Source organism: Tamandua tetradactyla, chromosome 19, assembly GCF_023851605.1.
Source record: "Tamandua tetradactyla isolate mTamTet1 chromosome 19, mTamTet1.pri, whole genome shotgun sequence".
NCBI classification, from domain to species: Eukaryota; Metazoa; Chordata; class Mammalia; order Pilosa; family Myrmecophagidae; genus Tamandua; species Tamandua tetradactyla.
This window is the reverse complement of record NC_135345.1, coordinates 56,889,207-56,910,291: the sequence shown is the minus strand read 5'-3', so window position 1 is coordinate 56,910,291 and position 21,085 is coordinate 56,889,207. Positions and strand designations below refer to the sequence as shown.

Below are 21,085 nucleotides of genomic sequence, written 5' to 3'. Positions count from 1 at the left end.
ATCTATGGCTAGTGTTTGTTTCTTAAATGCTGCCAGAATGCAATATACCAGAAACTGAAATGGGTTTTTTAAAAGGAATTTATTAAGTTTACAGTTCTAAGGCCATGAAAATGTCCAAATTAAGGCATCAAGAAAAAGATACCTTAACTCCAAAGAAAAGGGTGGTGAAGTTTGGAGTTACTCAGCTTGGCAGGCACATGGCAATATCTGCTGGCTTTCTATCCTCATTTCATAAGGTTTCAGCAGAGGCGTTTTTCCTTCCGCACTAAAGGTCTCTGGCTGTGTGGGCTCTGTTGATTCTTGTGGCTCTCAAGCTTTTTCCAAAATGGTTCCCTCTTAAAGGGCTCCAGTAAGCAACTCCAACTTGAGTGGGTGGAGACACATCTCCATGGGAGCCATCTGATCAAAAGTTACCACCCCAACTGAATGGGTCACATCTCCATGGAAATAATAAAAAAGATCCACCCAGCAATAATGAATGAGGATTAAAGGATATGGCTTTTCTGGGAGTACTTAATAGCTTCAAACCAGCAGAGCTAGGAAAAAAAATGTCTATGGCTAGACTTTATATTAAATTAAACTGTTTTTCTCTCTGTGAGGGAGGAGGGGACTCAATGCATACTTTATAATAGATGTTAATATCAACCCAAAAGATTGGTTTATTAAAAGTCTTCTTTATTAAAATTGTTTATCAAGATATTACCGTGAAGTCTTGCCCGGAGAAATTGTGAAAATATCCAGACATAGTGTCCAAACTCTTGATATTATATCAAGTTTGGGAGGAAATTCAACAGCTTTTTGTATATTTGAATATGTTTATTTTGCAAGACCAGATAGTATATTTGAAGGTAAGGAAAATTTTTCTTTTACTATTGTAGATATAACTTTTATTTATCTCATTGAAACACAGGAGTTCTTGGCCTAGAGGTTTACCTAGCTCTTAAAAGGCACATGTTTTGTATATGATACCTAACCTGCAGCTTATTACTATAATAGCCTCTTTCGTTCAATTCTTAGATTTTATTTTTCTTTAAGTGTAAAGTATCAGGATTTTCAGATTTGTATTAAGGTCAGATTTTTATTTTTTAATTTGCCAGTTCATGACTTTCTGAATCATCTAATAATTTAATAATTTACAAAGTTCTTATAGTGCCAGGTATTGTATGTTATTTATTATATTTTTATATATTATAATATCTCCTTACATTCTGTTGTAGAGGATAAATTTTCAAAATTTTGCCAAACATATCTCACAATATAATGATTTTGTACATTCTGCTCAATCTGAAACATTCTAGGGAAACCAGTTTTTTTATACTAGCAATAGCATATCATACCAAGTAAAATAATCTCTTTACTTCTCCAAACATGCCAGACCAAATGGTTTACACAGTAAGATATCGTTGTGGTCAGCAGTTGGCAGTTGAAGCGCCTGTGGATGCAGATTTGGTCAGCACTGTTCCCGAATCTGCTACGCCTGCTGCCCTTGGTTATGCAGTAAAGGTATTTTTTTTTTTAATTGACATGAGCCAGTGAATTACTCTCTAGCAGTAGAATAAGAAATCCTTGCCTATGAAGGCAAATTTTTCAACTTACTGTAAAGGAAGGAAGTCTTGGAGGTTAAGCCTAATTCTTTTATAAAAGTTTTTATTCAATAAATAATGCCTTTTCATTCAGTGGAACTATTTTAGAGAATTATTACCTTTCTTTCCCTCAAAAACCATCAATTTATTTCTGTGGCTGATACTTTTTAAATATGTGACTTCTTCTGACAATTATTTATTCTTTGCCCTGTCTTCATATGTTTAGCATTCTCCTCCAAGATAAAGTTAATGATTTTTTTCAGAAAGGCAATACAAATTTTAGCAAAATGAATGCTTTTCCCACCAAGTATATTACTTTCACTGATTTTTCTTTTAGCATATTCTCCCCACAATTTGAATAGTGAAGGAAAATTATAATTTGATGCAGAGCTGAGAATAACTACCACACTTTGTAATTTTATATACATGCTATAATGGCAGCATGACAGAGAAAATAGGAACTTAACGTATTCTGTATATTGATGTTTATTGTCCTTTTCTTTTTCCTCCATCAGTGTGGACTTCCATATGTGGAAGTGCTATGTAAAAACCGCTATGTAGGAAGAACTTTCATTCAGCCAAATATGCGGTTAAGACAACTTGGTGTCGCAAAAAAATTTGGAGTATTGTCAGACAATTTTATAGGCAAAAGAATCGTTCTTGTAGATGATTCTATTGTGAGAGGTAACACCATCTCTCCCATAATAAAATTGCTCAAAGAATCTGGTGCAAAAGAGGTAAGTAATATTAAAACATATCCTAAAGTACCAATAATTAACAATGTAATACTGGCATAAAAGCCAAAATTCAGTACAGTGGATCAACATGGGTTGTTCAGTTTAGCAAATCAATGCTTTTTAAATCTGGTTGATTTGTCGGATTACTGATAACTGTAGCAACTTGGGAAATATGTTAATAGTCAACATTATGCCGTATACTAAATTTACTTCTCAGTACATTCAAAAGTTAAATATAAAGGGTGAAGGGCTTACAAGGGTAGTTCAGTGATAGAACTCTCGCCTGCCATGCAGGAGACCCAGGTTTGATTCCTGGCCCATGCACTTTTGCCCCCACAAAATTCAACAAATGTTGCTGCAATTGGAAAAAAGGATGACATATGACCCCTCCACCATACAACATACAAAAAATAAGGCTTAAAATTTTTATAAAATTAAAAACCACAAAAGAGAATGCTTCTTAAATCCATTGAGTAATGATTAATTTGAAGACGTAGAAGCAATCCCAGTATAATAAATTTTGCACATTGTTGTATTTTTGTATTTCAGAGCTTATTCTGACTAAATATTTCAGTTGGTAATGAATTCAGTGAAACACAGCAGTTTGCTTTATTACCCATATGTCATTAAATATTCTTGAAAGAAATTTTATGTTAAATTTGGCCAATGAAAGGGAATTTTGCAAAATTAAAGCTGTATATAGTTAATCTCAAAATAATGTGTGAAATGATTCTTTTCCAAGGTACACATCCGAGTAGCCTCACCACCAATTAGGTATCCATGCTTCATGGGAATAAACATTCCCACAAAAGAAGAGCTTATTGCCAATAAGCCAGAATTTGATCATCTTGCAGAATATTTAGGTAGGTATTAATTTCCTCAAACTTTAATCATTTATTAACAGAGAAACTCCAAAGCTCATTAATCTTTGCACTTACTTAGACTAATGTTCAATTTTTTTTTAAGTAGATACTGTGTAACTTGAGCAGGTGTTGAATACTATTCTGAATAGTGAAAGTGACTTATATTTATGGGCACTGCAATAAGTGCTATGTTGGCAAACTAGGCTAAGGTAAGATCAGAGAAGGAGGAAAGGTTTTCGGGAATAGGTGACTCTTGAAGTTACTCCATATGGATTTGGGGAATGAGGCTTTCCAAAGGTCAGACCCTTCCCAAGAAAAGCAAAAACAGTTTTATCACAGACCCCAATAGAGTAATTTGGATGTGGATACAAATAAGAAAAAATAAAAGGCTTATTTAGATTTACCTTTAATGATGATGAGACTTGGAGAAAACACCTTTTAAAAAAGTCAGGTGAATCATTGTCCACTCTAGACATTCCTAAATTATACGATCTCAGTCTTTATCTGTCTTTCCTTCTGGTTTCATATGTGCCCCCAGCCCTCTACCCTCTACTATACTCACATTCATCTTCATTCAGTGTACTTACATTATTGTGCTACAATCAGTGATTATTGTGTTATCCATTTCTGAATTTTACAATCAGTCCTGTCGCACAATCTGTATACCTTCAGGTCCAATTACCCAATCTCTACTCTATCTCCTGATAACCTGTTCTTAATTGAAATTCTCCAAGTTCACTCATTAATGTTAGTTCATATCAGTGAGACCTTTTGTCCTTTTGTTTTTGGTTAATTTCACTCAGCATAATGTCCTCAGGGTCCATCCATGTTGTTACATGCTTCATGACTTTATTCTATATTACAGCTGCGTAATATTCCATCATACGTATATACCACAGCTTGTTTAGCCACTCATCCATTGATGGACTTTTAGGCTGTTTCCATCTCTTATATTCCAGTAGCCTTGATTCTTAAAGATGACTGTATAACTATATAACTTTTATAATGTGACTGTGTGATCATGAAAATCTTGTATCTGATGCTCCTTTTATCCAGGATATGGACAGATGAGTAGAAAATAAGGACAAAAAAATAAATAATAGAGGGGATAAGGGGTAAAAAAAATTGGGTAGATTGAAATATAGTAGTTAGGGAAAGGGTGAGGGATATAGGATGTATGAGTTTTTTCCTTTTTATTTTTTTTTCTGGATTGATCCAAATTTTCTAAAAATGATCATGGTGATGAATACACAACTATGTGATGATATTGTGAGCCACCAATTGTATGCTTTGGATAGACTGTATGTGTATGAAGATATCTCAATAAAAATTAAAAAAGTCAGGTGAGGGCAGGCCATGGTGGCTCAGCAAGCCCAGTTCTTGCCTGCCATGCCAGAGACCAAGGTTTGATTCCCAGTGCCTGCCCATGCAGGAAAAAAAAAAAAAAAAGTCGGGAGAGGTACAAATTACTTAAATATCACATACATACTCAGCCTGTATGCCCTGGTAAACTCCATACTGGTTGTTTATGGCTGGCATTTGTTTTGACTGGTCATACTCGCCTTAGTTAAATATTTTGAATGATAACCCAATGGGTATCATATTTTGATCACTCACTATTTGCCAGGAACTACATTCCATGCTTTATATTATCATTATGCCATCACAAAAACCGTACATTGTTTCTCCCATTTTACAGATGAAAGCATGGTCTTAGAAGAGGTAAATGACCTTGAGCTTAAATTTGAACCTAAATCTTCCTGCTTCAACATCTGTTTTCTTAATTAAGAAAATTATTCCTGGAATTTTCTACACTAGAAGACTCAAGTGCGATTTTAAATTATGTTATTCCCTAAATTCCATTTTAAAAATTTAAAAATTAAGGCTCTAAATTTTATTGATTTTCCTTCCTTTTTTTTCTTAAGCCTAAAGGAAAAATGTTTAAGTTTTAAAACTATATACCTGGTTGAATCTTTTCTGTTTGTAACTATTCTTTATTGTGACAGTTCTTGCTTTCTAGAGGAAATCTTATTACCCTTTTTACTTCCCTCTAGGAGCAAACAGTGTTGTATATCTGTCAGTAGAAGGACTCGTCTCATCTGTACAAGAAAGAGCGAAATTTAAAAAACACAAAGTGGAAAAGCAAGAAATTATGATTCAAGAAAATGGGAATGGTCTGAAATGTTTTGAAAAGAACAGTCATTGTACAGCTTGTCTCACTGGAGAATACCCTGTGGAATTGGAATGGTAGCGGGTGGGTGCAAATATGTTTCAAGATATAAAGCTGGTCAAGAAGTCATAGTAATTATGCCTTATTACACACGTAAAATGCCACATGACTTTGTTTACCTTTGTGAGTTTTGGGATTTTTCTGAAAAGACTACCAAAGTGCTATGCTTTCTTTAATAATCCTAGATAAATATTTTGGTGTTATCTAGGAATTTGTGTGATCCTTATTGTTTTATGTAGTAGTTTAGTAAAACTTTGAGGTTACCAATTATGAGATTGTATGCATTTAATCCCAAATATTCGACAGTGATGCAAAGTAGAAGTAAATTTATGTTTTCGAGGGGATTCCCAGGTACTATATCTTTCCAATAATTCTTAGAGAATTTTGGAATTTTTTTGAGAATTTTTGAAATTCAGTTATGGAACATTTTCATAATTGAACGTTGCTAGTTGCATATTGTACAGCAATATGTGACTTTTTTTTTTACACAAGTGTTAACTAGCCTGTATCGTCTGGTCAGAGAAGGCAGATGGTAAGGGGTGTTTGTCAAATCCATGCTGTAAAAGGTTTGCAAGAGGTAGGACATGCGATGCAGATAAGATAGGTGAGTTAATGTAAAATTTCATGCAGTTTGAATCCATTATGCTCTATAGAAGTCTAGCCTTTTGTTTTTGTCATGATTATGACCTTGGCATCTCTGCCTAATTTAGATCTTTTATTTTTTTTATCACACAATTCTTGTACCTCGGTTTCTCCAACTGTGAATGGGATGCTTTTCTTATTAAACTAAATAGGAATGTGAATAAATGTTATATTTTTGGTGGTGGGAGCCATCATTTCACGTCTAAATTTTAAGATTGTGTATTATTGTTAGCTTTTGAAATGTTGGCTGTTACTCTGCAACTGAAATTTTATTATGATGTGAAGAAATGCAATTTGATAGTGCTTTGCAACTTTTATTGAGATACCTGAGAATGTTGTGAACAATGTGTTTGTAGGAAGAAAGCTTTCCTACATTTGACTAGAAAGTGTGATCTGTGATACTTAGTGTCCTGCTAGCATAAGCCCAGCAGGTAACATAGTACATTTGAAATTTAAAAATGAAACAAAACATCTTTTAGGTTCCAGCAGATCTTTAATTTGATTAATTATGCTTTCTTATGCAATGTTTGATCATTTGTAAACATGCATATAATTATGTGTATTCACACATGTAATTAGTTAAGTGAGCAAGTAGATGTGCTGTAAGGAACAGTTTTCTTGGATCAAGATCCTTTTTTTCGAATTGGGTGGGCCTATCCAAAAATCAACTTATAATCACTTTTCCTACTTTGCTTTATTGGGATCTAACAAATTAGGTTTTTTAATTGTGAAAATATCTTGGTGATTTTATTGAAGTTTTTTCTTGTGACATCTGAGATTTAGAATTTTAAGAAGACATGTTCTCTAACCTCCATGTGTAAAGTTTTGAAAAAACATGTTTGTCTGTGTTGTTACCACAATTTCATGTATATAGTGTCCATATCCATTTAGAAATTTAATATTTATTAATAACTAAAGATCTTTCACCCTTGTTTGGGATATAGTCTCACATGTTATATTATTGCAGCCCAAGGTAAAATCTTGACAGCTTATGAAGCTTACCTGCACTAGCAAGTTAGAACCCTGTGGCACAAACAAATTGGCATTGGAATAAAGTCCTGGAACCATTACAGCTTGTATAGTCACTTGTCCTAAATGTACTCCCCATAGCAGCATGGAGGAGGTCAAATTTTGAACCGGCCTTACATTTGAGTTTTAAAAACAAGAGACTCAGGGAAAGGTACTAAACCAAAATATCTCATTCGACTTTTGTGTTTTCCATGGTTTTTATTTTGTTTTATTGAGTTTATTTTATAATGGAAAGTAGTATTGTGACAGTTTGGTAATTCTGCAAATTTTTTAGTGTTTTTCCATCATGGCCTTTTGTTTCATAAGTTTCTAAAGTCTGAATTAAATCACATTTTTTGGGCAAATTTAATCTCGTGTTGTTTACTTAAATATTGAAAGAGTATTATAGACTGTAAGATGAAAAATGTGTTTTCACAGTTATCTATATTGTTGTGAACTAAGCCTACTTTTTTGTGACTTCTTTGTGATGCCTTGGTGATAAATATATGTAACAAGTATGTTAAATATGTGTGTATGCATTTTTTAAAAGGCAACTTAGTGCAGGGTACACAGCTGGTTCAGTGGGAGAATGCTTGCCTTGCGTGCGGGAGACCCAGGTTTGATTCCTGGACCATGCACCTAAAAAAAAAAAAAAAAAAAGGTAACTGCATTATGGTGAAAAGCGCTATGACAACATTCAGGTCCCATACTTTGCACAAGCTAATCACCTCTTATTTCTCTGATCCAGGCATTTGTTGATCACCTGTTATCAAATAGGGACTGGGAAATATCCAGTATTAGCTCTGTAGTTCAAAAGTGCTGGTTGAATAGAAGAGAAAATAAATACACATTCAGTGCTAAGTAAGCACTATGATAGATGCAAGTTTGTGGAAATGTTCAGAGAAATGAGGAATTCTCCTCATTAGATTCTCCGAGTGTGTACTGGGGAGAATACTTTTAAGAATCAAAATAATATATGCATATATATTAAGAGTTGGAAAACAAAAAAATTACCATTTTTGTTAATCCTGCTGTTCAGGACACCCACATTTACATCTTTTTCCACTGTTAAGCTCTGTTTCTAAATAATTAGCTCACTATTTCTGAATGTATCAATTTTAAATATTATCTCTGAGTCTCCTGCCCTGGAATCTGACGAAGTTAGCTTTGATAGATAGACTTAATCCATTTACGTATAGTATTATCATTGCCTCTCATTTAACTGTCTTCTTTGACTTTCAAGAAAAGCCTAATCAATTCCTCTAGGAATGTTCTCTCTGAGAAAGTGCATGTTCTTGGAATTACATTTTAGAATAAGCTGCAGTTTACAAAGTAAATCTATGTTTACAAGAAGAAATTGGATTCCTCTGTAGCTAGGATGTTGTTGGATGGCATGTACCAATGCTTTAATCTTTTAGGAGTCTCCCACACTGTCTAATATAATGACTGCACAAAAGAGATTTATGTGGATGTCTGCACTCTTGACTTTGCTTTATTGAAAACTGCTTGCTTGTCACACTGACACGCTCACTCTCTTTGCCAAGACATCTCTCATTCTTCTTTGATAGTCAGCTGGCAAAATGCCAAGCCTAAATGACCCCCAATCACCAATTTTATCATTGCTTTCACCTGAGCAGCTGACCACTGTTGGAGTAAAATTACACAACATACCAACTGCTTCCATATTCCCTCTGCCATAGTAAATGACACTATTGTCTCACCCAGTAGCCTATGCCAGAAACCCAGGCGTCATCTTTGAAACAGTCACGATCTCCATGTCTATTACTCACAATATTCCTTAAATATGCTTGCAACCATCTTTTGTTTTCCATCTTCATTACCACCAACCAAGTGAAAATCAGTATGTCTTATCTAGAATACTGCAGTAGGCCTTTAAGTTTCTTCTTACCCACTTCTGCTCCACCCAAGTCCAGACTCCAAATTCTTCTAAAATAACCCTGAATATGTCATCACAGTCTGCTTAAAATCCTTCACTAATCTCCCATGCTCTTAAGAAAAAGTCTAAAATCAGTGTGACCTGTCTGTAAGAGCTTGCCTCCTTCTCATATTTACCTCTTTTTACTCTCATCTACATATATAATTCCCATTCAAGGAAGTATCAAATGCCTCTCCCCTGTACTCTAGCAGTCCTTTACATGTTCATTCTCTCAGCCCAGTTCATACTGCTTCCCTTCACATAAGTTTTTCAGTTATCAGTTATTTCTTTCCAGGGACATACTCCTTAACTCCTCCCCCACTCCTAGAATAAGTTAGGTTCCCCTGATATGTGCTCTTGTAGCACATAAGATAATAGACACTTGTTTATATGTATGCTTTCTTAAAAGCTCATAAATCTATGTGTGGTAGTTAGATTCAGGTGTCAGTTTGGCTAGGTGAAGGTGCCTAGTTCTATTGCTGTGAACATGAGCCAATGGCATGTGAACCTCATCTGTTGCTGATTACATCTGCAGTCGACTAGGAGGTGTGCCTGCTGCAATGAACGATGTTTGGTTTAATTGGCTGGTGCTTAAATGAGAGAGCTCAATGTAACGCAGCCCAAGTGGCTCAGCATACCTCATCTCAGTACTTGCAGCTCAGCCCAGGTCTTTGGTGATGCAGAAAGGAATCAACCCAGGGAAAGTTGCTGGAACCCAGAGGCCTGGAGAGAAGGCCAGCAGAGATCGCCCTGTGCCTTCCCACATAAGAAAGATCCTCAGTTGAAAGTTAGCTGCCTTTCCTCTGAAGAATGATATGTCAACTGAATAAATCCCCTTTTATTGAAAAGCAATCCACCTCTGTTGTGTTGTATTCCAGCAGCTAGCAAACTAGAACATTATGTAACCTGATTGATGAGTTTAAAAAATCTAAAAATTCCTTGATACAAAAGTTGGAGCTTATTTTCTCCCTGTACTGGACTTAACCTTTAATGGACAAAAAATAATGGTGTATGTCTTCCAACATTAAGTTATAAAAGATACTGCCATTTCTATCTGGCTATTTCTCCTGGAGCATTTACTCTGGAAGAAGCCATCTGACATGAAATGAGGACAGTAGCCAGCCCTAAGTAGAGCTCCATAGGGTGAAGAACTGAGGCCTCCAGCTAACCACCATGAGAGTGGGCCATTTTAGAAGTGGATACACTTAAGAAGTCAGCCCTTCTGATGCCTCGTGACTATTCCCAGTACTAGCTTGACTGCAACCTCATGAGAGAACCCTAAGCCAAGGAACTCCTGGATCCTCTGCCTATAGGGCTCCAATCATTGGAGTAATAATGTTCACCTTGAATCACTGGCCTCACATTACTAATAACATCTTTGAAAATACTATTTACAGGCGAGTTCACCTCCACAGGACTGAGAATTAGGACTTGAACATATCTTTCTGGGGAGCCTGATTCAACCCATAATACAAGCTATCTTGGAGAGTGGCTTGTTTGCTTTCTCTTCCTTATTCCCTTCCCTTCTAACACAGCCCAGCTAACCCCAATTAAATTTTCAAATAACATCTTTTGCTCAAAGTGAACTTGAAAACCAAAATCTGAACTGCCAAAGTTGAGAAACAGTTGAGATGTCCCATCCTGGAAAAGTTGAATTCTAAACCAATAGGCAATCCCATTTATAGACCAGAATTCCCTAAAAAGCTCAGGAACTGGCTTGTGGAAGTATGGGTGAAGAAGGTTAATGCAGAAGGATTAGAAGTTCATTTAAGAATGAATTATAGGGGGTGCAAAGGTAGTTCAGTGGTCGAATTCTTGCCTGCCATGCAGGAGACGTGGGTTCAATTCCTGGCCCATGCACTTCACAAACAAGCAAACAAAAATTCAGCAAATGGTGCTGCAATAAGGGGATACTCACATGGAAAAAAAGTGAAATGTCACCCCCACCATGCAGCATACAAAAAAAAAAGAACTACATCCTTATGCCATCTTCCTCCTATCCCTCTGGCTTATTGCTGAAGGCCTTTCTCTTAGGAAAACGTAAATGAGAGGGTTTCTAGATTGGAGGACACTAGGCACCTAAAATAGGAAATTAAGTGAAAAGTTATGAGTTCTGAGACACCTGCCCTCACTTGACTTTCAACAAACCTTACCCACAGATTCAGAGGTTTAAATCAACTTTTTGTATTAAAAAAAATATTTTATGACAAATCTTCACACACGTACAGTCCATACATGGTATAAAATCAATGGCTCACAATATCATAGTTAAGTAATTTATCACCATGATCATTTTTAGAACATTTCCATCACTCCAGAAAAGAATAGAGAATATAAATAAAAAAGAATAAAAAGAAAAAAAACTCATACATCACATGCCCCTTACCCCTCCATCTCATTGACCACTAGTATATCAATCTACTAAATTTATTTTTTCCCTTATCCCCCTTATTTTTTTTAATCCATATTTTTTCACTCACTTGTCTCAGATTTTTCATTTGAGCTACTTCAGAATATAGGAGGCTAGAAGGCTTAAATATGTTTTATCATCACAATCGACTTTTTTCCTTTTTTTGTGAAAAATAACATACAAAAAAGCAGTAAATTTTAAAGCACAGCACCACAATTAGTTGTAGAACATATTTCAGAGTTTGACATGGGTTACAATTCCACAATTTTAGGTTTTTACTTCTAGCTACTCTAAGATACTGGAGACTAAAAGATATCAATTTAATGATTCAGCATTCATATTCATTTGCTAGAACGTATCTTCTCTGTATAACTCCACCATCACCTTTTATCTTTCCATCCCTCTCTTTAGGGGTGTTTTGGGCTATGGCCATTCTATTTCATATCGGAAGGGTCTGTCACTAATATGGGGTCGGGAGATGAAATTATCTGACGTTCTGGAGAGGCTGGGCCTTCTAGGTTTCAGGACTTATCGGGACCAAGAACCCATCTGGAGCTTGTCACTTCTGGAAAGTTACTCTAGTGCATGGAACTCTGTGAAATGTTAAATATTGCTCTAGGTGTTCTTTAGGATTAGCTGGTATGGTCCTGGTTGGGGGCTGGCAGGTTAGGACAGGTAGCAAGATCTAACTGAAGCTTGCATAAGAGCAACCTCCAGAGTAGTCTCTTGAATCTATTTGAACTCTCTCTGCCACTAATACTTTATTAGTTACACTTCTTTCCCCCCTTTTGGTCAGGATGAAATTGTTGATCCCACAGTGCTAGGGCCAGATTCATGAGATGACAGCATTTTAAAAATGCAGATTCTAAGACACCCTTACTAGTGAATTGGTTCAGAATCTCTAGGGACGGAGCCTAGGAATCTATAATCTGTTTTTTCAAATCACACCAGGTGATAACGATGTAGCCAGTAAGGCATGGTACAAGGATTCGGAACTGGAGGATACAGAGTCTAACTGGATAAGGGAGGGTAAAGTATAGAGAGACTTCTTTACGGTTACCTGGGTAGCTGATGGTGTCATTCCAAAAACAGAAACAAAGACAAGATACGGGTTTGGGAACAAAAATACTGGCCACGTTAGTTTGAGCAGCTTTGTGGTACTTTCTATAGACAAGTTCGGTTGGCAAGCAGAGATGTATCTCGTTTGCTTGGATTACTGCTATAGTTTCTCGCTACCAATATCTGAGGCTCTGAGAGCATCCCACGCTTTTTCACGTATTGTCCTTGATGCTGGCCCGCTTTCAGTCTTGCCCCTCCTTCCACTCCCCACCCCACCTCACCCCACCCCCTTAAAAAAGCCGTTTCTCTGCTATCGCACAGCAATTATAAACACGTCGCTGTCAATGCCCTTGACAACTGGAAATAATTTACACGTCTGCCTTCCAAATTAACAATGGAAGCAGAGATTCATTCAAGCATACAGCTTACCCAATTTCTCCCTCAGCCTGTTTTTCCTTAATAGCTCCTGTTACACACTGAAAATTTCTTAATAGCTCCTGTTACACACTGAAAATTTCTTAGTTGTTCACATCTGTTTCTACCTAATAAAATAGCAGCTTAATTAAGACAGGGACTTGGTTTGCAGTCTTAACCCAGTAATAGAACTTAAAGCAGTTTCGGGCAGGTTCTTAGAAAATGTAGAGTGGATGATGGCAGTCACTCATATTTCACACCAACCCTAACAGATACCTTTACATCCACTTACTGAACGAAGAGACTGTGTGGCTCAGAAGTCTAGATCTTGGCTAGCTATGAGAGGGTGAAGCCCCAGGCTGGACTCCAAAGACCTTGCAAACCCTGCCCAAGACTGTCCAACAGCGTGGGTGACTGAAACAAAAGTCTTCAGTGCAGGAAGCCTTCGGCCAAAGGAGCGACAGCTCCTCTCCCACGTTGGTTCCTCAGCTCCCAGAACTGAACGAAAAGCTTCTGCTTGTGCGGAGCCGAACGTGTCGACGCGGACTATGACGTAAGAGCGCGCGCCACTCCACTTCCGGAAGGGCAGAGCAGCCAGCGGCTTTAAGACTTCTGGGTAGGGACTTGTGATGGGTGGATGAAGGGCGGTTGGGGTCGAGCTGTCTGGGAAAAAGGATCAGATGTATGCGAACCTCTCCCTACGTCTTCTGAGTAAGTTGCGGCACTAGGCTATGTACCGCGGCGCCCGTTTGAGGGAAGCAAAGTCTGGCCCGGTACAGGTTGCTCAACAGGACCAGCAGCAGGCCGGAGTTTGAGTCGGTGGGGTCTGATGGGCTGGTGGTGCACAGACTACACCTGATGCGCTAACTCCCCGAAGTGACCCTGTCTCCGACCCTCTATCACTTTATTCACATGTAAATAGGCCTGTCTGCCTACCTTCTAGCGTGATTGAGAAGGGCAAATGAAATAACGAGGTTGCATAATGTAAGTTAAACAGTAGGTGAAGATAAGAAAAAGTTTTTAGCTGATTTACCTGCTCTAAAAATGCCCAATGACTTACAGGGTCCCAAAAGCACTAGAATTTGTTCATACTCTTAGGCCTCTGGTGACTAAATAGCAACTTCTACAGTTGTAAGTAGCAAATATCTTAAACGTAATAATTCCGTTACATGTAAAATTTGCTCACCAGGTTTTCCCTTTTTACCCTGTAAAGTCTCAGAAATGTTTCGGCATTCAATAAGTATAGTATTCTCTATTGGAGTGAATGTATTTATGATTCAATTAGAAATGAAAACCTGAGACAACAAGGATGGATTTTGCCTTAAGTCTGTAGCGACCCCTGAAAAACTACAACTGAAAGTAGAAAAACATATGCATTGTTGTATGGAATTGTGTGATTAGTTGTGATTTGTCATTAAGAATGCGTTTTCTTTTTAAGAATTTAATTCCTTTTGTAATCTTGCCCCTTTCAAGTAATTTTGAACAGTATAATATTATCAGATTGTCCTCATGTGGAGAATTAACTGCTATACCTGTTTTTATATTCAAGAGAGAAGAGCATCTTTTGAGTGTAGACTATAAGTTTTTGTAAAAAATACCTTGGTATGATATTGTACATAGGGTAGGCAATGTGGTATTCTTATGCAGGAAAGAGTACCAGAAGGTATCCTAACTTACCCACTAACAGTATGGTTGTGCTATAAACTCTCATTCTTCATAATTTTAGTGTATGCCAAAGAAAGGTTTCATTATTTTCATATAATGATCATTTGTGTGTCTGAGGAAAGATTTAAAAATTAGATCAGTAAATCACAAAAAGAACTAGTGTTTATAGAAATGCTTACTAAAAAGAAATAAAGTCTTCTTGTATTTATAAACTTTATGTTTAGATATCAGAGTGTTTTCAGCAATGATTGGCTTATTTCCCTTGTTTTAGGGAAGATTTTTTTTTTTTTTAAATGATGGGTGGATGAAAATACATTTTATTTTGAATCAGTAAGGAAATCAGTTCAAATAGGTCTTGATAAAATAAATAAATAAGTTGAATAACAAAAACAGACTACTTGATAAATTTTATTTGCTTTGAAGTCTAGAAAATAGGATTCATTGTAGGGGAGGGGGACAGGAAATCACCTTTACCTTAAAGGAAACACAACAGTTTATGATTATTATTAACCCCTAAAGTTTCATTGATGAAGTACTGCTTCACATCTTCTCTTTATGCCATTTGCTTTGAGAAGGTCAGAGAACATTGTATTGATGTAATGTTTTATTGAGTTGTAATACTAATTAGATGTCCAAATTTAAATGACTTTATTTGTAGTTTAAAAATCAAATAGTCCAGAGTATGAAGAGCTTACTTAATTATAAAAATAGTATGATGCAGTCTCTTAAAGTATTATAATAAATAGTGAAAAGCAAAATTTTTACATGTAGTGTCCTAAAATGGAATGGGTAAGGGGTTAGGCTTTTTTTTCCCTTTCTTTTATTCTATCAAAGATTGATTTAACTTTCACCTAATTCCAGTTCCTAGTAGGAATTTAAAAGCAGTCTTTAATTGCATTAGCATTTTTTATGTCACCATGCAGAATTTTGAATATTTATCTTAATCCATCTGCACCAGTAACAAGGAAAATTGAAAAATTGAGCCTGTGGTGTTTAAATTTGGTTTTACTTATTTTTTTATATATTTATTTTTTATATTGTCAGTTGAGAGAAAAGTCAAAATTTCTACCTATTCCACCCTCATCCATGTATACCACTCCCTTCTAAGTATTCTTCCTGCTCTAACCCAGCATTAGGTTAATTGTACTAGATAAACTTTCAACCTCTTTGTCCTCAGCAAAGTTACCACAGACAATTCAGAAATTCAGAGATTCTTCAATACTTATATTTGTTGTAGTTACTTTTGTGAGAAATGCTTGCAGGGAAATTTCTCCTTCTCCCTTTGACCCCTCCCAAATTCCCTAAAACTCACTCTCTCCAATGTTTCTGTAACATAGTGTTCTCCACTACCAAAGATGTCTAGGTCTTCAGTGAAATGACTCTTCACGAATTGGTTCATCAGACTGCTTCCCTTCACTTGGACAAAATAGCTGTATGTTTTGATGAATGTAACAATCAGCCTCCAATTTATTACACCTACAAGACTGTGATTAATGCTGCTTCAGAATTATCAGATTTTCTGCTATTACACTGTGATTTTCAAGGAGTTTGGGAAATTGGTCTCTACTGCTATCCTGGAATAAACTTAATCTCTTGGATTTTAGGGTAATTTTTTTTTATAACTATAAATTTGATGTTATTCTAAATTAATTTATGTTTCTTTAAGACAGAATGTATTGAAAGTTTATTATTGGACTCTTCTGTATTGGTTGGTCATTTCTGGACAGGTTAAAGGAGTTTATATTTCCCCTACCATTATTTTTGATCATTTAAACTAATTAATTTGGACTAATAGCAGAACAGTTAAATAGGTTCTCCAAAATATAAAGGCTTAATTTCTTTGCCAAAGGAAAACAATCTTAAATTCTGTTACTTCAAAAAAAAAAATTAGTATTTCAGAAATAACCTATCTTTATTTCCTCCTGGACTGAATTTTTCTAAACACTTGAGTATTCAGTGAACGAATGCATGAGAGTTTTGGATGATTGTTTATAAAAATTGATACATGAATGTACAGAAGCTAATTCAAACTATTTATAAAATGTTCAATCATTAAAAAAAAATGTTCAATCATTTAAATTGTTCTGGATGCTTATCCTTTTATGCAGTGATTTCTATACTAGGTTTCTATAGTAAATTAAGGCCATCGAAGAATTGATTTGAGAAGTTTATATATATCCCATAATCTATCTTAGTACAATAATTTTATAAATGTAAAACAAAATGTTTAAAAATATACTTTCATGCAATCATTGACAAAAATCTATTGAGAATTTATTTTTTGCAAAGATCTAGTGTCACCAAAGTATATTTCAAATTACTTTTAGTTAAAATGATGAGCTGATTTTTTATCTTGTTTGTATAAATATTGCTACACACAAAAAATTTTAAAGGTTTTATTTCCATTTACAGTGACCTATTTTGGTGAAATACATCTTTTGTAGTGTACGGTTCTAATAATGAAAGTTGCACATCTATGTTTATTTTATTTTCTCTATATAGATAAATCAAGGAATTAGACCATGCTACCTGTTTTGTATTTTAGTAGTAGAAAGTTAACCAAGTATAATATATGGTAATACTTTAACATTGGAAAATCTTGTATTTCTCTGTGTTAAGTAATAAGCATATTTCAGAAAATACTGAGGAGCAAGATAAAATAACACTATTCATAACCAAAGATTTGTAATTGAAAGCACTGGGAACTTCTGATAAAGTAAATAGAGAAATAGACATACTTAAAACAAAATTATTTGCAACAGATATCCTATACTGACCCTGTACTTTTTTCTTTAGTATTCTCCAAGTTCCTGCTGCGTATGCTCCTATCGATCCAGACTCACCACCAGCCTTATCAACTTATTTTATGAAAAAATGTAACTTAAAGTATATCCTTGTTGAAAAAAGGCTAGTTGATGTAAGTCTAGGTGTTTAAATTGTTTTTGTGTGTGCCACATTTATCTTTCAATGGATGGTTTTTTTGCCGCTGGCTGATTTCTAAATTTGCAGGTTTTCTCAGCCTCAGTGCTATTGACATTTCAGGTCAGGTAATTGTTGTGAGGTGTGTCCTGCGTGTTGTAGAATGTTCAGCAACATCCCTGACCTCTGCCCACTAGATGCCAACCACAGTTGTAGTAACCAAAAATGTCTCCAGGAATTTGCCAAATGTCCCGTGAGGCTCCTACCCCTTCCCCATTGAGAACCACTACTCCATGGCATGAAAATATCGACTCGCCTTGTAGTATATTGTGCATTGTTTTCAATTTCCTTTTACTTTCAAAGTACTTCCTCTGCTTGGAAAATTTTATATTATTTGAGACATTTTACCTTTCTAAATTTATGACAGTTGCATTAGTCAGCTACCTGAAAAAAGTATAGCATCCTTAGATCTTGAAAAAGAGACTGGCGCTCTATTAGACCAGATCTTCCTGGAAAACTAGATTTATTATTTTTTTATTTTTAAGTAACTGTCAACCAGAGATCTAGCCAAGAAATACTGCTTTAAGGACAATAATTGGTATTAGATGTTTAGCAGGGTGCATTTTATATTTCATCATTATTTATTTACTTTTGGTTTATAAAATATAGTTTTACTATAGAGAAAGGAAGAAATTACAAAAAGTGTGTTTAATTTAGCCTGTTTTTAATAATTTCCTATATGAACTGATGTATACTTGGGGATAACTTAAATGCATTCAACCTGGATGTGTGCGTGTGTGCATGCATCTACATCTATATATATAGGTGTATATAAGTATCAAAAGCTTGAAATGAATGGGAGACTTCCTAGAGAAATCATGGGTATTAGAATAAGGCCTCTAGAAAGGAGTAAAGTATTAATTTGGTTAAAAAATGTTTTTGGAGTAAATATATATCATTGTCTGGCCAAAGTTTTATCTTTTCCTCACACTGTTTATTCTTGTGTTGCTAAAGATAAACAAGGCTAAAATGAGGATATGACATTCATTTTTCCTAAAACCTTGATGGAAATTTTATAAAAGAGGTGTGAGAATTGTTACTATCAAGGTATTCTTGACCACCACACACAGTAGGGGGTTGGGCACATCGTAAAACCCATATAAAGTCCCTTGCTTCCTATTCCATGACTTGATGATGGTATTAGTGTTCTTTTTTCACTTTACACAGAAGCAAAAAAGTAGATATTTATTGAGCATCTACTAAATGCCCAGCATCCTCTAGAACAGTGCTTCTCTAGTTCTCAACCAGGGACAATTTTGCTGCTCTGGATATTTGACCATGTCTAGAAATAATTTTTATCATGATGGAAGAGGGGTTTGCTACTGACCTCTTATGGGTGGAGGCCAGGGATGCTGCTAAACATGTTACAGTACACAAAACAGGCCCCCACAACAAAGAATTATCTCATCCAAAACATCAATAGTTTCAAGGTTGAAAAACCCTGCATTCGTGACAGGGTGGTGGGAAGGGCATTGGAATGTGAAGGAAGCCTGCAGCATGATGTTCCCTACCAGCTTTTTATAGTGGAGTTAGAGAGACAAAATTAATACTCGTTAACCTGTGAGGTCTACCTAGTGTGATCTTGCCCCAAGAGAAATAAGTGTAAGTAAGTAGGGATTGGAATATTTAACTGGGGGAAGAAGGTTTTGAGATAGGTTTTAAGAATAAATAGATCTTGAAGATGATTGTATAACAACATAGCTTTTACAGTGTGACTGTGTGATTGTGAAAACCTTGTGTCTGATTCTCCCTTTATCCAGGGAATGGACAGATGAGTAAAAAAAATAAGGAAAAATAAATAAATAAATAATAGGGGGGATAAGGGGTCAAAAAAAAATTGGGGGTAGATTGAAATATTAGTGGTCAATGAGAGGGAGGAGTAAGGAATATGGGATGTTTTTTCTTTTTATTTTCTTTTTCTGGAATGATGCAAATATTCTAAAAATGATCATACTGGTGAACACACAATTATGCGATGATATTGTGAGCAATTGATTGTATAATATGGATGGACTATGTGTGTGAAGATTTCTCAATAAAACTGCTTTAAAAAATTAAATAAAATAGACCCTAAAATTTTTTTCAACATTGCAGGCCACCCCACCCCCACCCACCACGCACACACACAGCAAACAGACTTGCAAACAAAGTATTATAGGCTGCTGGAGAGTGACCTTTTCATTATTTTGATTTCTCTCATATGTAAACTTAGATTATCTTGCATTAGGCTCCTTTTCATCAACCCCAAAAAGGTATATTCCAAAGACTCTCACTCTCAACATATACAGATTGAATTCAGCATCTTTCACTTGAATTTACTTCTGTGTTAATCTGTCTTTATACATTAAATTACCTCAGCCAGAAACTTGACAGTTTTCTAGGCTCACTTCATATCTAGAAATTCACCAAGTCACCTTTTGAGTCTTTGCTCATATCCAATGTCTTTACTGTTGTAGAAGTTTCATTAAATGGCTCTGTCCCATCCCACCTCTACCCCAATTCTGCAATTTCTTGAAATGCTTAAGGTTAAGTTCAACGTCTGTTAAAACTTCAAACATACTTATCACAATTACTACATTGTATTGCAATTTTGCATTTTTATCTGCCTGATTATTCTGAAGCTGAGTTTGAAAATAAAGGAAGTGCCCTACTCTTGGAGGTTTCTTATTCATCTTTTTATCCCTGGATACATAGCAATACCTCCAAAAAAACCCTTGTTGAATGAGTAACTGAATATCTCATATTACTTCCTTATAAAAAAAGAATTTGTCTTTTAACATATTAATACTGCAAACTTTTTTCCCCATCTCAAATAGAAATTCACATCTTCCCATGAGACATTGAATGATGACACATTTATGGTAGAACATAATGGCTTAATACTCTTCAGACTTAATTGGAAGAATGTTCAGGTAAACTTAATGCCAAATGATAGAAGAGAGAAATATGAAAAAGAAAAGACGAAAAACAGCCTGAGTTCTGGGAGCAGCAGTGAAGAAAAATCAGAAGAATACATGGATGTGAGGTTAAAGCATTGCTTAGCTTATGTTCTTCATACATCAGGGACTACAGGGACACCTAAAATTGTCAGAGTACCTCATGCATGTATAGTACCAAATATCCAGCATTTTCGGTAAGTTTCTTCCTTAGAATCTTTCTTCAGTATTTGTATTTTTCTTAAATTTATGAATATTTGTTCTTTATAATTCTTGTTTGTAAACTGATAAATCATAGGTTCTGTTTTGTCTCAGCTATATCTGAACTTTGGTTCTCTGTACACTAGGTTTTCACCTATTTGATCCAAACCTGGAGCTGAACACAGAACAAACAAATGATTTAATTCTAAGCTTTGCTTTAATTTCTTTAACTATTAATATAAAGGGAGGAACACTATTCTAGGCAGAGGTACCAGCAGAGGTGAGGTATGGAAGAAAAAAAATTTAACTTGCCATGGTATACCAGGACAGTAGGAGGTTATGATGGGTTTGGGAATATAAGGACCTTGAAGAAAGTTGATTGGGTATAGCCATCATGGAAGGTGGGAGAGATACCTAAGAGA

The 21,085-nt window shown here is 35.6% G+C and overlaps 3 protein-coding genes across 16 annotated transcripts in view; 2 read left to right on the top strand and 1 right to left on the bottom strand.

Moving 5' to 3' along the window:
- PPAT (phosphoribosyl pyrophosphate amidotransferase) overlaps positions 1-7,691 on the top strand; it is a 42,410-nt gene extending 34,719 nt beyond the window's left edge. The window contains exons 6-10 of one of the 2 annotated variants that reach the window (XM_077136961.1): positions 697-848; positions 1,376-1,503; positions 2,099-2,320; positions 3,063-3,183; positions 5,238-7,691. In XM_077136961.1, coding sequence (XP_076993076.1) covers positions 697-848; positions 1,376-1,503; positions 2,099-2,320; positions 3,063-3,183; positions 5,238-5,434 — 820 coding nt within the window. In that variant the 3' untranslated portion in view covers positions 5,435-7,691. The remainder of the gene's footprint in view (positions 1-696; positions 849-1,375; positions 1,504-2,098; positions 2,321-3,062; positions 3,184-5,237) is intronic. The other variant, XM_077136962.1, reaches the window with a different exon arrangement.
- Positions 1-13,412, bottom strand: part of PAICS (phosphoribosylaminoimidazole carboxylase and phosphoribosylaminoimidazolesuccinocarboxamide synthase) — a 77,216-nt gene extending 63,804 nt beyond the window's left edge. For 2 of the 3 annotated variants that reach the window (XM_077136954.1, XM_077136956.1), the window contains exon 1: positions 13,175-13,412. The gene's annotated coding sequence lies outside the window, so the exon portion shown is untranslated. Of the gene's footprint in view, positions 1-13,158 lie in introns of all 3 variants that reach the window. The other variant, XM_077136955.1, reaches the window with a different exon arrangement.
- A 23-nt stretch (positions 13,413-13,435) lies between these two features.
- The window catches only part of AASDH (aminoadipate-semialdehyde dehydrogenase), a 35,318-nt gene continuing 27,668 nt past the window's right edge, over positions 13,436-21,085 (top strand). For 2 of the 11 annotated variants that reach the window (XM_077136940.1, XM_077136950.1), the window contains exons 1-4: positions 13,460-13,593; positions 15,903-16,152; positions 17,344-17,464; positions 20,343-20,659. In XM_077136940.1, the coding sequence (XP_076993055.1) occupies positions 15,923-16,152; positions 17,344-17,464; positions 20,343-20,659 (668 nt within the window). In that variant the 5' untranslated portion in view covers positions 13,460-13,593; positions 15,903-15,922. The other 9 variants (XM_077136942.1, XM_077136944.1, XM_077136941.1 and 6 more) reach the window with 9 other exon arrangements.